This window comes from Camelus ferus, chromosome 2 (genome assembly GCF_009834535.1).
Source record: "Camelus ferus isolate YT-003-E chromosome 2, BCGSAC_Cfer_1.0, whole genome shotgun sequence".
Classification (NCBI taxonomy): Eukaryota; Metazoa; Chordata; class Mammalia; order Artiodactyla; family Camelidae; genus Camelus; species Camelus ferus.
In genome coordinates this window covers 35,376,325-35,391,778 of record NC_045697.1, presented here as the reverse complement: position 1 = coordinate 35,391,778, position 15,454 = coordinate 35,376,325, and the positions used below count along the sequence as shown (strand labels likewise).

The 15,454-nt window shown below is 39.5% G+C and overlaps 1 protein-coding gene across 6 annotated transcripts in view; it reads right to left on the bottom strand.

Moving 5' to 3' along the window:
* Positions 1-2,791: 2,791 nt before the first annotated feature.
* The window catches only part of CWH43 (cell wall biogenesis 43 C-terminal homolog), a 53,352-nt gene continuing 40,689 nt past the window's right edge, over positions 2,792-15,454 (bottom strand). For 5 of the 6 annotated variants that reach the window (XM_032497256.1, XM_032497264.1, XM_032497270.1 and 2 more), the window contains 4 exons: positions 12,480-12,624; positions 8,557-8,618; positions 6,000-6,155; positions 2,792-3,046 (listed from right to left, as the gene is read on the bottom strand). In XM_032497256.1, the coding sequence (XP_032353147.1) occupies positions 2,968-3,046; positions 6,000-6,155; positions 8,557-8,618; positions 12,480-12,624 (442 nt within the window). In that variant the 3' untranslated portion in view covers positions 2,792-2,967. The remainder of the gene's footprint in view (positions 3,047-5,999; positions 6,156-8,556; positions 8,619-12,479; positions 12,625-15,454) is intronic. The other variant, XM_032497251.1, reaches the window with a different exon arrangement.

The following is a 15,454-nucleotide window of genomic DNA, read 5'->3' as shown; positions in this document are numbered from 1 at the left end:
TGGAATTTTGGATTTTGATCTTTTCTCGGGCTGGTGATATGCAGTACAAATACTCCCGTGATGGTGGGCAGCCATCGGCTCCCAGTCAGCCCCACAATTGCAGGGTAACCAGCTGAGACACTTAGAATCATTCTGTGCCCAGACAACCATTCTGTGTTTCACTCTCAAGTACAGTATTCAGTAGATCACCTCAGATATGCAGCACTTTATTATAAAATAGGCTTTGTGTTAGATCATTTTGTGCAACTGTAGTCTAATATAAGAGTTCTGAGCAGCTTTAAGGTAGGCTAAGCTAAGTTATGATGTTTGAAAAGTTAAGTGTATCAAACGCATTTTCAAATTAATAATATTTTCAACTTAATGATATTTTCGACTTACATGGGTTTTTCGGGACATATCCCCATCACATGTTGAGAAAGATCTGAACGCAGATGGCTTAAAACAACAGTTATTATCTGTTAAGGACTTATGAGCAGCTAAGCCAGTGGTTGGGCTTGGTCTCTCATGAGTTGCAGTCATGATGCCGGCTGGGGATGAAGTACGATTTGAAGCTTGGCAGGGGCTGGAAGTTCCGCATCTAGGGTGGCTCACGCCCATGGCTGTTGATAAGAGGCCTCGGCAACTCCTCACCTTTCCACAGGGTTGCTCATGACATGGCACCTGGCTTCTCTCAGACCCAAGAGGATGAGACTAAGGCAGAAGTCACAGTCTTTTACAACCCAAGTTTGGAAGTCACATGCCATCTCTTCCACTTTCTTCCCTTCATCAAAGTGAGTCCCTCAGTCTAGCCCACACTCAGAAAGAGACGAATTAGGCCTCACCTTTGGAAGGAAGTACCAAATCATTTGTGGACATATTTTTAAAACTACCACTGAGAGTCTACCAAGGCAATAGAAATAAAAGCAAAAACAAACAAATGGGACCTAATTAAACATATGCTTTTGCACAGCAAAGGAAACTATAAACAAAACAAAAAGACAGTCTATGGAATGGGAGAAAATATTTGCAAATGACACAACTGACAAGGGCTTAATTTCCAGAAAATACAAACAGCTCATATAACTTAATTAAATAACCAAACAACCCAATCCAAAATTGGACAGACGACCTAAACAAGTATTTCTCCAATGAAGACATACAAATGGCCAATAGGCACATAAATTTTTTTTCAATATTGCTAATTATCAGAGAAATGCAAATCAAAACTACAATGAGGTTATCACCTCACACCAGTCAGAATGGGCATCATTAAAAAGTTCACAAATGATAAACGCTGGAGAGGGTGTGGAGAAAAGGGAGCCCTCCTACACTGTTGGTAAGAATGTAGTTTGGTGTAGCCATTATGGAAAATAGTACAGAGATTCCTTAAAAAAGTGAAAAGAGACTTACCATATGATCCAGCAATTCCACTCCTGAGCATATATCCAGAGGAAACTAATTCAAAAATGATACATGTACCCCAATGTTCATAGCAGCACAATTTATAATAGCCAAGACATGGGAGCAACCTATATGTCCATTGACAGATGACTGGATAAAGACGATGTGTGTACACATACACATATACACACAATGGAATACTACTCAGATATAAAAACTAATAAAATAATGCCATTTGCAGCAACATAGATGGACCTGGAGAAAATCATACTAAGTGAAGTAAGCCAGAAAGAGAAAGAAAAATACCATATTATGTCACTTATATGTGGAATCTTTAAAAATGAGACAAATGAACTTATTTAGAGAACAGAAAGACTCACATAGAGAACAAACTTGTGGTTACCAAGGGGAAAAGAGGTGGGAGGAGTAATTTGGGAGTTTGTGATTTGCAGATACTACTATATATAAAATAGATAAACATGGTCCTACTGTATAGCACAAGGAACTATATTCAATACCTTGTAATAGCTTATAATGAAAAAGAACATGAAAAGAAATATACATATATATAACTGAATCACTATGCTGTACACCAGAAATTAACACAAAACTGTAAACCAACTATACTTCAATTTTTAAAAATAAACAAATAAATTTTTTTCTTAAAGCTACCACCGGGACATCATGTTTTGCATATGGTGATATGCTCAATGCATTTTTGTTAAATAGATCCAAGGAACATCCTTAGATTGTGACATAAAACCTTTGAAAATTCTTCTGTAATTTTTATGTTTGCCCCAAAATATAAAATAACATTCAGGACCCTTTCCAGTTCTAAGATGTCACATGTGCCTCCCTAAACAACAGTCCATTCACTATTCCCTGCAGAGATGGTGCTGTTGGGCTGAATTCTTCCCCATCATCTACCTGCTTGGATCTAGGGGAGAAAATGCACTGTGGGACCCGTCTGCGTGGAGAGGTGTGCTCCCTGACAGCTGGTGGCCTGACTGATGGAGACATCACAAAGTGTGCCATGCACAGCCATGGAGTGATAGAAACATGGCAAGAGGCAGATGATGTTACCACAGCTCAGGAGAGGATGGTGAAGGGCGTGCGGCAGCTGCTGCGTCAACGCTCATTATAGGTACACATTCGTCTTCTAACAATTAGACTTAATTTCTAAACATTTCTTTCCCTGCTTTGACCCAAGAGTGATTTAAGGCTGTTTGATTTTTGCAAGCAGTCCTTCCAGCTCATCAAAAAGTCCATTTCCTGTTTTTTTCCTTCTTTTTCCATTTCCTATTTTTAAGCATTAAAAAGGTAACACACTTTTGTTATCTTCTCTCTCATAGTAGAACTTTCTTATATGACCCTACATTCTATTTTTTTACCAAAAAATTAAGAAAAACAATTTGGAGAAATGCTTTTATTTAGCAATATATTTTGTAAATTGATTAAAAAATTTCCCACTGTGTACATACTGTATCTTTTCAAAACTGAGGTTCTTTGTGTGTAGTTTCCCACTTCAATTCATCTGTTCTTTTTGTTTTCCTTAGGCTTGTTCAATGAGTCCTTGTTTTAAATGGCTCATAAAAAGTATTTGGGAGTGTTCATATGAAAATGATGATTGTTCTCAGAATTGTGTCTTTCTTTGTAGGATCCAAATCTAAAAAAAAAAGTAATTGACATGTAAAAACCATTCAGAAAGGTATGTTCTTATGTAAAATTTCAACCATAATCTATTGTGGTTTTACTTAACTATCATAAAACCAGGAGAGATGCAATTAATTTATAAAACAGCAAGTGAAGAATTAACAAAGGATTCATGCCTAAGGAAAGGCAGACTAAATTTTTAATCTTTGAAGCCCTCGTTCCATGATTATGGACCATTCCAAAAAGTACAACTGTTTAGGAATTAATTGGGTGATAACATTTGTGAAAAAATAAGTCTGGATTTGCTCTCTAGTCCTCAGCCATTGTATAGCCATTGTATAAGTGAAGGGATCATGAAACCTGAAATGTGATTCATGTTACATTTATGCATATGTAGAATTTATTTTGGTATAATCACAACTTCTAAGTCTACTACAGTGCTCAGGCGCTACAGATTAATGATTTACATTAGCAATGAATAATTAGATAATGATATAGCTCTGGTTGGTATGATGGAAAGCACTGAAAAGGCACTGAAAAGAACTGATGACTTTCTTTCTTTCATCAGCAATTGCAATGTTCTAATAATCTCAATAATGTAGGATACAGGAGATCTGTTTACTTTGTCACCTCAAAACAACAAACAATAAGGGATATAAAAATTTTGCATAACCTTTGATTCTACTATTTCACAACTAGAACTGAGTACTAAAGAAGAATCAACGATATATGCAAAACATAAAGAGTCCTGAGAAGACTTTCTGTAATAATGGAATACTAAATGTGCAAAAAAACAACTGGTCAGCCAAGTTTGGTACAGCCATACAATGGAATATTATCCAACCATTAAAAATAGTTTCAGGAGAGTACTTCATTATGGAAGGAAGTTCATCATATACTATTTAGATTTTTTTTTAATCATATTAACAAACAGAATGGGGAGTAGAGTACAACTCAAGTAGTAAAGCACATGCTTAGCATGCACAGGGTCCTAGGTTCAATCCCAGGTACCCCCTCCATTAAAAAAATAATTAAACCAATAGAATGAACACACATACACATAAACACACACATATATATGTTTCATACATTTACTAAGTTGGGATGATTGTGTGATATATAGATATATGTACATATAAGAAACAAAGATGTATGCAAAACTATTACCAGTGATAATCTTTGAATTGCTTATCTCCCTACCAGAACACAAGCTCCACAAAGTTGGTCTTATTCACTGCTCTGTCCTCAGGTTCTAGCATCATGGTACTTAATGTCTATTTGTTTAATTAAGGAATAGGGTTTTTTGGTGAACTTAGTATTCTTTGACTATTTCTATTTGATAGATTTTCATCTGCATATATTTTATAATAGGGACTTTTAAGATTAAAGCAGGCCTTCCACTTATGCTTCTCTTATTTTCATCATTAAACAGAGCAAGAAAGTAGATCTAAGGCTGTTCACAGTTGGTTTGGATCAATCTGCCACTGCGATTAGCCAAAAGTATTTTATTTGGAGTTTTCTATACTCCTAGTATATGAGAATAAGGAAACAGGAAATTATTTTCCTTTCCCAGATGCTTTAGCTTCCATTTAAGAAGTCACCTCAGTCACCAAAAGGAGGGAAGCTTTTGATTTTACTTCTGTTACTGCTACAAACACTGTTGCTACAAGTGCAGCTCCTGGCGATTGAGTTTACACCATGCACTATTCTAAGAACTTGACGTCATTCAGACCTCAGATAACCTGAAGAGTTAGGCGCCGCTATTTTTCCCATTTTGCAGATGAGATTTGAAGCTTAAGAGGGGTTAAGCAACTTGCCCACGTTGCCCAGCTGTTCACTGGCAAGAGTGGGGCTCTAAACTGGGCAGCTTGACTCCCGAGCCCACATTACACAACCACATTACACACAACCACGTTACAGTGACAAAGGGCAAGATCAAATAGTGATACAAATCAAGACGGTAGCTCTCCTCGCATTCACTGCCTACACTTTGGTACAGTATTTTCTTGTTGTAAAGAGAGACAAGGAAGAAAAAGAGAAGGGATAAATGTCATTTTTCCCCCAAACAAAATGAGGTCTGAGAATTTTCTACAGCTTTTAGCTAGTAAAAGTAGGAGAAATGTCACATAAGAGTAACAGCGTATGACACGTTCGGGGTCTAGTCTTAGGCGGACATTTCCTCTCATTATCCAGTCACTGGACAAGGAAAGAACTCCTACTCCAAACCATGTGTTTTGCTGCAAATAGATTTCTCAGATAACCTCTGTTTAAGACGAAACAAAACCTAGGATATTTCACAGGGCAGAATATCTGTAATGGAAATAAATGATCCACTCTCCACAGTCTCAATCATAACTGCACATTAGAATAACCTGGAAAGATTTTTTAACTCAAAGCCCAGGTGCCACCCAGAGATTCTGATGAATCGGTCGGGGTGGGACCCAGGCAGAGGTAGTTTTTAAAAGCTCTCCAGGTGAGTCTAATGTGCAGCGAGTGCTGAGAACCACAGCAACCCAATGATGCCAACAGGCTTCCTTCCCACTTCTGAGCTCGGTCATGTAACTCTAGTGAAGTTATGTCACAGTCCTAGCCTGAGCTTCTTTACCTCTAAGGTGGGGAGAACAAGAGAACCCAACCAATGGGGATTAATCAAGATAACACACGATGCACCTAGAACAGGGTCTGGGACACAGCAGCACTCTAACATTAGCTACCGTTGTGTTAACGATGGTGATGATGGTGATGATCGTGGTGCCATGTTGATCTTTTTTGCCTGAGGTCGGGACTTCAACATGTTTCTCTATCTCAGAAAGCAGGGACCATAATTTCAACCCAAGCAGGATGTTATAACCTCTACCATGAGCTCCTTTACATGAATAAATCTCTAGAACCAAATCTAATTTGTAGCTCCCTGGAGGGGATGCCCGACCTCATAACTATAGTTTACAACATAAAAACTCACTCACCTGGGATTGAAGTGAATTTCCTTGGGAACTTTCCTGTGGTCTGTGACTACTTTCTGGTTGTCTCTGTAATTAATGGGGTCATCAGGAATCCTAAATTTGGCCATCTGAATTTCAGAGTCACTCAGTCCAGCATGGGAGATTCTTGCATAACCCAATCTGTGGCAGAAATAGACATGGTTTGTAAAGATTTTATCCTCAAACAGAAATCTGATGAGATCCAGTAGATAACACCTTTATTATTAAGCTAGTTTCCCATTTCTAACTCTATTCTATGTATCACAAGAATTAACTTGATTTATTACTCTAAATATTTATCCAAATATTGCTTTTCTGATATAAATGAATAAGGAACATGCACATAGACTTAATTAACCAAACATACTTGGCAACCTTACTCTGCTTTTTTACACTAATGAATAGTCTGTCTACACAAATTGCCTCTTACACAATTAATTATGTTTTGAGTCAATAGCAGGAATTCTTCAGAATGACAGGATCATATGCCTCAATTCTTTCTTACCTTTAAAAATGCAAATACCACATGTATATTTTCATTCACATTTAAATATCTAAAATAAAAGGTTTTTAACATCTGAAAAATCACACATTTTTAATGTCTGAAAAAATTGCACATCTTGTTTTTGGTTAGAGCTTTCAGTTCTCTGGGAAATTCAAAGTACTTTATAGATGTTATCCAAACAGCTACTGAGAAGCTCAGACAGAAAAATGGGGGAGCCATGAGCAGCCAGGAATTCATTTTATTTTATTTCTATTTTGCCTCTCCAAAAAACTAATACTGAAGTCAGCTTCAGTCATTCATTTATTCAAAGAACAAATACATATCATGTCCCTACTACATGAAGGCATTGTTCTAGTACTGGGGATAAACAGTGAATAAAATGGAGCTCTTGCCCTCATAACGCTTTCATTCCAGGTGGGGAGGACAAATTAAATACGTGTTAAGGCTATCGGGTGGTGCTAAGTGCCCAAGGACTATGGGGGAACAAGCGGAGTAAAGAGGACAGGGAATGGTTTGCTTTCACTGGACTATGACTCATAACGGAACAAGCCATATGTCCAAGGGGAGAGAAACTGACTCCGATTCTGTGTCATCCCTAGAAGACAGCCATTCCTTTCATCAGTGTGGACCACAGATCTTGGAACAGAAGGTTACTTAGGGGTGATCAGGTCAACACCAGCCCTTCTCTTCAGGCAGGTGATGCCAAGACACCTCTGAGTGATGAAGTGCTCTGTATGGAAGAAGGACTAAGGCCCAGTGAAGTCCGTCTTAGAAGCCCACACAGTCCCCACAGTTCCCAGCACTGCCCCAAGTAGGGCAATTAGAGGCCTCAGGTCAAATATCTCCAAACAGATCCTGTACCAACTAGGGATGAGTTTCAGGAATGGTCTCCAACATGCTGTTTCCACTGAAGAATCCTGTGAGTGGAGGGACTGTGGATCAGTCACTGTCTCCATGATCTGTCCCTCCTCACCTGTCTCACGTCACCTCCCATCTCACTCTACTCCAGCCACGCTGGCCTCCTCATTGTCACCAAAAGGTACTAGTATGAACCCCTCAAACTTTTGCACCTGCTGTTCGCTCTGCCTGGATGCTTCCCTCAGGATGGATGCAGGTGGACTCCCTCCCCTTACTCAGTCTGCTGGCTGAACAGCACCGCATCCAAGCAAGTGGCTGTCCTGCCCACCCCATGTCACACACTGCGGCCTCCCCTGTGCTCCCCATCCTTCTTACCCGGCTTCATTCACCTGCCTCATCACACTCATCACCACCTGTCCTAGTCTATTTCTTCCGGGCTTATTTTCTGTCTCCATCCACAGGAGTGTAAGCTCCATGAGTCAAGGATTTCATTTTGTGCCTAGAACAATGCCTAGCATGTAATAGGTATTTAATAAATGCTTGTTGAATGAATGAATGAATGGTTAGTCCCTTTTTCTGGTATTAAACTGCTCTTTGCTTGAAGAAACACTGCCTTCAAAACAGATTTGCAGTTACATGTTTGAATTTTGCAATCTTTCAGCTACAGTGTTTTGGAATATTTATAGACATACATATGTATATTGAGATAATATTCACCTTTTTGATAGAGGGTGACATTTTTTAAAAATATAATCTACCTAGAGAGCTGACCACAATATAGTACCGGCTCCAACAGGTAGTTCCGTCACCCAAGTTTACACGATTAGAAGTTGGCAAAGCTGGAATTCTAAGCTCAGAGTCCGTGCTGTTTCCACCATGCCATACAGTCAAAAACGGTTCCATTCCTAACATGTGTTGACAGTTATACACTTACCAGGCTTAATAATTTACACAGTATCCTGTTTGTATAATTAAACTTAATTTGCTTAGCCGTTTACTCCTTAAATCATTAGGCCAGGGCTTGGAAAAAGTGTCAAGCCGGGTAAATAGCCAAATCAATGTTTATGAAAGTAACAAAATTAATGAATTGCTTCCATAAGGTTTTTCCTGACAGGATAGACCCAAAAGATGACAGTAATAATAGAGTAAGAAAAACAACAATCAAACACCTGTGCTCACCTGATCAGCCCTCGATACATAATGTATTCGCACCATCTGTCTTGATCTGTGCTGTCGATGTCCTAATAATAAAGAGAGAAGAGCATGTTTAAAGCCTTAAAAACGGTGCTCTGTTCTGAGTTGCCAAGAAAACGTGTGAGCTGCAGTAATAAACAGGCCTCTCTTTGTGCCCGCTATTTTCTCTGCCTGACTCCTCCTGGTGTTTTTTTAAGGCCCCAGTTATTTATTCATTCTCCAGATATTTCTGGAGTACCCACCACGTGGCACCTGGCCCCTGAATTAGATGCTGACAGTGCAACACGAAGGTAGTCTTGACAGGGAGTTAGGCAGGTGGATCCGCAGTTACGACCTGGGACCTGCCCCCCCGCCCCTAGCTTTCCAAGCATCTCATCCCAGGCAGAATTGACTGCGCGCTCATCTGCCCACCAGCTCCAGCACTCTGGACAGTTAATTGTTTAGATGTGTCCCCTCTCCCCTTCCTGAGCAGAGAGACTCCATGACACCTTGGCTCCCGGGTCCTTAGCATGAAGCCTGGCGTTTGGCAGGAGTTCAGTCTGTGTTTGTCAAACTGAGTCACTGGAAACAAACGTGTTTCAGGAGTAACTGTGAGTCTTTTTGATGTCGAAAGCTTGAGACCAGCGTTATTTTTCGTCAGAAAATCAGAACATAAACATTTTTTTCTATAATGTGTTGGGAAAACCCTAAATAGGGAACTTTTACACTGAAGAAATTTCCATTTTCTTCTGTTAAAAAAATCCTGTACGTTATAAATTGTACCAGACTTTTGACTATTTGACTAAATTTTACTATTAAAATTTAATTTTAAATATATTTTTCATCACTAAGAGAAATATCACAATTTATTATGTAATTCTTAATTTTTTTCTGAAGCTTAGTGGTAGATAAATGAATGCTTGTTAATTAACCTTTACTATTACTTAAACATCACAGTCACACACACATATATATGACTTCTGTATACATGGAAACACTGCAATAAATTTCCAAAATTAAATTAACATTTTTGTAATGATGAAAAGAGCAAATAAATTTTTAAAGTAAGGTTCTGATTTGCCTTGGGAAGAGATAAAAATTTAGTCATTCAGCTGTATATACTGGAAGTCATAAACTATGAATATGTTTAACTATCTTTTTATTTTATTAGATTTTGAAAAGATGCTCTCAAATTTTAAGACTGCAGAATTTAAATACTCATTTCTTAAAGAGAAAAATGTTCACTCAAGCATTTATGATTAAAACTCCTCTCTGCATTAATAAACTTTGAAATAGAAAAAGTTATGTAAGAATCTACTGCCAATCTTGATTCAGCTTCTGACTATGATAATGGAAACCAACAGAGTGTCAAATAAAAATCAAATAAAATCCCTCTTCCTTGCACACACACACACAAATAAAAATTCCATCTCTTACTAGGATACAATCAGTTTTTTCTTAGACTTTCCAAATATCATCTTGTCTGACATTCTGTACTTCTAGACCATGTACTTACACATGCATCTGATTTTATACATACAGCCAGACGCACATCGTGCATAAACGTAGCTACCACTTACTGAACGCCTCCTACAAGGCCGAGGGCTTCTCAGACATTATCTTTTCTATTCCACCCTCATAACAACCCTATGATACAACAAGTATTACAATCCCCACTTTACAGTTGTGGACATTGAGGCCCAGAAAGGTTAAATAACTTGCCCAAGGTCACACAGCCGGTAGACGTGCCACCAGCGAGCCTAGTGAATGATGAGAACGTATGGAGAGAGAGGCCCAGCCGACAACCAGCACCAAGGCCCCAGGCATGGGCGTGGGGGCCTCTCAGACCCCCAGCCACCAGCTGACTCCACGAGTGAACCCGGGCAAGAACAGAAAACACTCAGTAGACCCACAGAATTATGAGAGTATTAAACCATTGTTGTTTTAAGCCACTAAGGTTTGAAGTGTTCGCTACACAGTGATAACCAACTAATGCAGCCTCGTGACTCTGCACTCTCCAAAGTTTCCTTTTACTCTTCTGACCTCTCCTTAATCTCTTTTCTGAAATAATCTTCCTTCTCTTACCCATCAGCCCCATGATAGCCATGTTCAATGTGACTCGACTCGGGGTTTTCTTTTCTAATTCCCCAACTCCATAAGCAATATCACCTTACTTCATGGTTTTAATGATCACCTAGATGATGACAAATCCTTAATCTCTATCTCTAGTCCCGACTGCCCTTTCCAATTCCAGATCCATATATCCAGCTGCCTAATAGACATCTCCACTAACATCCCACAGATGCCTCAACTCAGACTAAAGCTGAACTCATCTTTTCTGCAAAACTCTTCTTCCTTATGTATGCTCTGTAAGTTTCACCATCACAAACCCTCTGACCAAAGCCAAAATCAGGAGTCCCATCTTGACTTCACTTCTGCTTTATCCACTATGGTAGAGATTAACTCATCTCCCTAATATCTGCCTTGCCCCTTTTCTAAAGGTGTAGTGTTTTTAGCTAGGTGTAAGGGTATCTAGTTTAAATACTGCATCTCTCCACTTCCTGTACAGTGACATACGGTCAGATGACTAAATTCCAGTCAACAAGTGTTGGAGGTCAGTTTCCTGGAATTTGCCTTAGAGAAAGCTTGTATACGCTCTTGGCCCCGTCTTTATCCCTTCCTTTCCCTTGCTAACTAGAACATGGATGCTGCCATCTTGGACCATGAGGCAATCTTGGGAATGGAGTCCTTGTAACGTGGAGCCACAAGAAAGAAGGAACACATCCCTGATACCGCAGAGTGCCACACCAGTGGTGAATCACCTGCCCAGACTTTTACATAAAGAAATATACTCTCTTCTTTAAGCCACTGTCATTTTGTGTTTTCTGTCACATGCAGAAAACCCTCATCCTGCCAAGCTCTCTCACCTGTCTTTCCAAGCATTCAATAAGATGGATAAGCTTTTTCTTGTTTGCAGATATTATCTCAAGACAATGAAGCAAAAAAAATTAATAAATAAAAATAAAAAAATAAAGGAACAAGAAATCCATATAGGGTTTAACTAAGTATGAAAGTTATATTTCCATGATAAATGAATACATTTAACATTCTAGTATATATGTATCTCAAGGATTTGATTTGTCTCTCAGCTTCCCAGAGCATGACTATATCTGGGTGCACTGACAAATTCAACTGTTTGGGACCCGATCAGGTAAGGACAAATTTAGTGTCTCTGGCTGATCAGCTAGCCTCTCTGTATGACGTTTTATTTTATCTTCTCCTCTCAACATAATTAACCTGCAAATGTGGCAGGCTGTATTTTCTAAACATGGGTAAAATAATCCACTCTCTATATAGGATTCTTATAATGTGACTCTGATACTCCTCTCACTGAGAGATGAGAGAGATTTATGTCTCTTCCACTGTAACATGAGCAGGCTTGTTATGATGACAGAAGTCCCACTATGTGATTTACAAGGCTCGGTCACACATGGCAATAAACTTCTTCCCGGTTCTTTTGGGACACTCACTCTTAGAACCCAGCCATCATGCAGGAAGGAAGCCCAGGTGGCTCATGGAGAGGAAGCAGGACTCTGAGCCCAAAGCCCCAGCCGAGCTCCTAGTCAACAGACAGCACCAACTTGCCACCTATGAGTCATCTGCAAAGTGGGACGGTCCAGTCCCTAGCTGAGCCACCTAGCTGCATGGAGCAGAGATGAGCTATCCCTGCTGAGTCCTGTCCCAAACACAGATTCATGAGCAAAGAGATGAATGCTATTGTTTAAAGCCAGTATATCTTCTGGTAGTTTTCTTTGTAGCAGTAGATAATCAGGATACATATTAAAATGTTGGGTTGGTTTTTTTAAAAAAAAAAATTAAGAAGAAACATTTTACTTAAGAAATCAGAAATCCTATTAAGATAGGGTTACCTTCACATTGCCGTGTTCAATGAGCTGCAGATAATCTCTGGAACCAGGTGCTGAAGTGATATATCCCAGAAATATCACTTGCTCAGAGCTACTTTTCAGTAGTTTTGAGACAGCAATAGCTTGAAGTTTCCTGTCAAGGTCATCTCTTTAAAAATGCAAAAATATACTTCTTAATTGTATTTGCAAAACAATTTTTAAAAATATTAGGTACCTAAGTTCCCAAAGAATATCTTCAAACAGTGCACAAACCCAGAATAATTCCTACTTGGACACATGACTTAACATTATGCAAGTGAACAAGACAGCTACCGTGCTCCAGCTGAGCAGGAGGACAAACCTTTGACCAGCAACAACCTGACCTTTCTCCACAAATCATTTGGAGTTGAGTTGATCTACATATCAATTTTAAAAACAGCTTTTGCTTAACTTTTCATCAAAAGAAGTTCTATCAATAATCTGACACCTGGTCATTAATATTACAGCTAAAGACTAGTAGTTTTATTAAAAAAAGAGCAAGGAGTACCAGTAAGAATGAGAACCCTAACATTCACAGAGCACACCGGGCTTATTAACCTACTCAGCTCCTTCAACTGAACACTTTCTAAAAGCCTCCCTGGCTCTCCTGGTCAAACACTGGAGAAACATGCTGCTTTTATTATGCGAAGCACTGTGAGTGTGTGACTGGGACAATCAGGCCTGTACATTAGGCTTTGGTGGGGGGATGGTTTACAGTCAGTCTGTCTGGGGGAAAAACTAGGGACATCATATTTGGCATGATCCAGCCAGGAGACCTGAAACCACTCTAGGTGTTTCAAACAAAGTGAATTTAATATAGGGAATTGGCTACTAGGTGGCAGGACGCCAAACAGGAATCAGTGAGGCAGCCAGAGTTTAGTAACAGTGAGAAACCATGACACCTCTAAAGTTAGAGGGAAAACAGGAAGAGGTGATGTTCCCAGAGTCCACAAGCCAGCCCTAACTGCCGGGAAACGGAGCTTTGGAGGAGGCTACTCGGAAAGAGCTGGAGCCACTGAAGGAGGAGTTGGAGCCACAGAAGAGACTCAGCTACTGCCAGAGACAAGAGAGAGAATGCAAAATACCCTGTCTTGTCCCCTCCTCCAGCCCTCTAGCCTTGCACCAGTGCCTTCTATTGGCCACACCTACCCAGGAGCCAGAAGGCAACAGACACTGGGAAATGTGGTTTCCTGCCATCTGTAGCCGGAAGGGAGATGAGCCAGGAATGGATCGGATCCAAGAGCAAACAGGCAGTAGACCATCACAGGCATGGACAGAGTACGATAGCTAATAAATGACTGTTAAGAAAAAGAAATGACAAAGGAAGAAGGAGGGAGATCACCAAAGACTGAGAAGACGGGAGAAACCTCACTGCGGTAGGCTCGGAAGACAGAACTAAGCTTATGCATTTTTATGTACAGACAGCTGAGAGCTAGTACAAGACATCTCAAGAAATAGAAGAGTGAAAAGAATGACCATCCGCTAAACACCTCTGTCCAGATCCATTCCCAGCCCTTCTCTGCCTCTTGGGAGGCGGATCCCAAGCAGATTTCATCTCCTGGGCTCTCCTGTCTGCTAATTTCCAGTGAGGTTTGGCCAATTGGTGGCACCAGCAGGAGATGAACAGGTAGGAGGAGAGAGAAGCTGGGGTATTTCTTCCCCAGGAGCTCATTCCTCATGCCTGATGGCCCTAGTCCTGGCTCCCGATCTCACGGGGCTCTGGGAACACTGTTTCCTCTGCCTGTCCCTTCAGCCCTATGGATGGTACTGAACCCCCACCGTTACTAGTGTCTGAGTGGCTTAGCATCTCTTATCTGTTCCTGTGGCCCTTCCAACATCTTGGTAAGTAGTCCCTTCATTAGGCCTGCAGTGAATTCTGTTCTTTCCAATACATACAATTGGGATTTAAATCCTGTCTAGAGAATTCCACAGTCACTGCACCACAGATAAGAGTTTTCATTCAAATATATTTTAGCAACATATTATTGGAAAATAATCTCTGAATTTGGTTTTACATTTTCTCAGTAGGTAAACTTTATCCAGTGATGATAATAAAAATAAAATGTGTATTATGATACAAAGAAAGGAGAGGGGATAGGAAAGAGGGAAAAAGAGACAGACTGAATACATGATTTATGCTTCCTTATCTCTTTACATTTGATCAGCCCAACAGCCCTATCGATGTGAGCTGGGAAAAATAATTTTATCTGATTTTCAAAGACAAGAGAACTGGAACTCACTGAACTTACAACAGAACCAAAACTATAACTACAGGCTACAGGTTCTGTGTTCTTTCTTCTTTGTAGGTTTATGCATGTTACAGAAAAAAAAAATGTGATTAACTGTGGCTCAGTTAATTACCTAAAGTAATACCAATTTTATTTATGGTGTATACCTAAATAACTTTTAAGGAATTTCTGTTTTCTGTTGATCAGTTGTAAAGACTTATTTGTGTAGTCACTAATTTTAAAAATCTTGTTGAATCAGCTAACAACATGCATAATCATTCTGTAATTCATTCCTAATATGATTTCATGTTTGTGGGCCATAATCACTAGAAAACGAAATCCTGAAATATTTACTCACAGTAAGAATTCTTTATCTAGTATTACAGAAAACAAAGACAAACAAAAATATGTCATGATGGCTTCACAAATTATTCGAAGAAAGAACTTTCTCTTGTCATTTGCTGGGAGGCTCCAGGGTTGATAGACCGGTCTTTTAAGGAGTGAGACAAGAGCTGAGGCTCAAAGGGACAAGACACAACAGATGCTTGATGCATGTTTGATGAATGATTTCCTTTTTAAGCTGCTCAAAAAACCTGATTTGGTTTAATAATAATGGCCAGTATTAATGGAGCAGTTACTCTAGACACATACTTTGCATGAGATGTAATATATCTTATTTAATTCCCACAAGAATCTGATAACATAAGTAGACGCCTGATTTACAGATGGGGA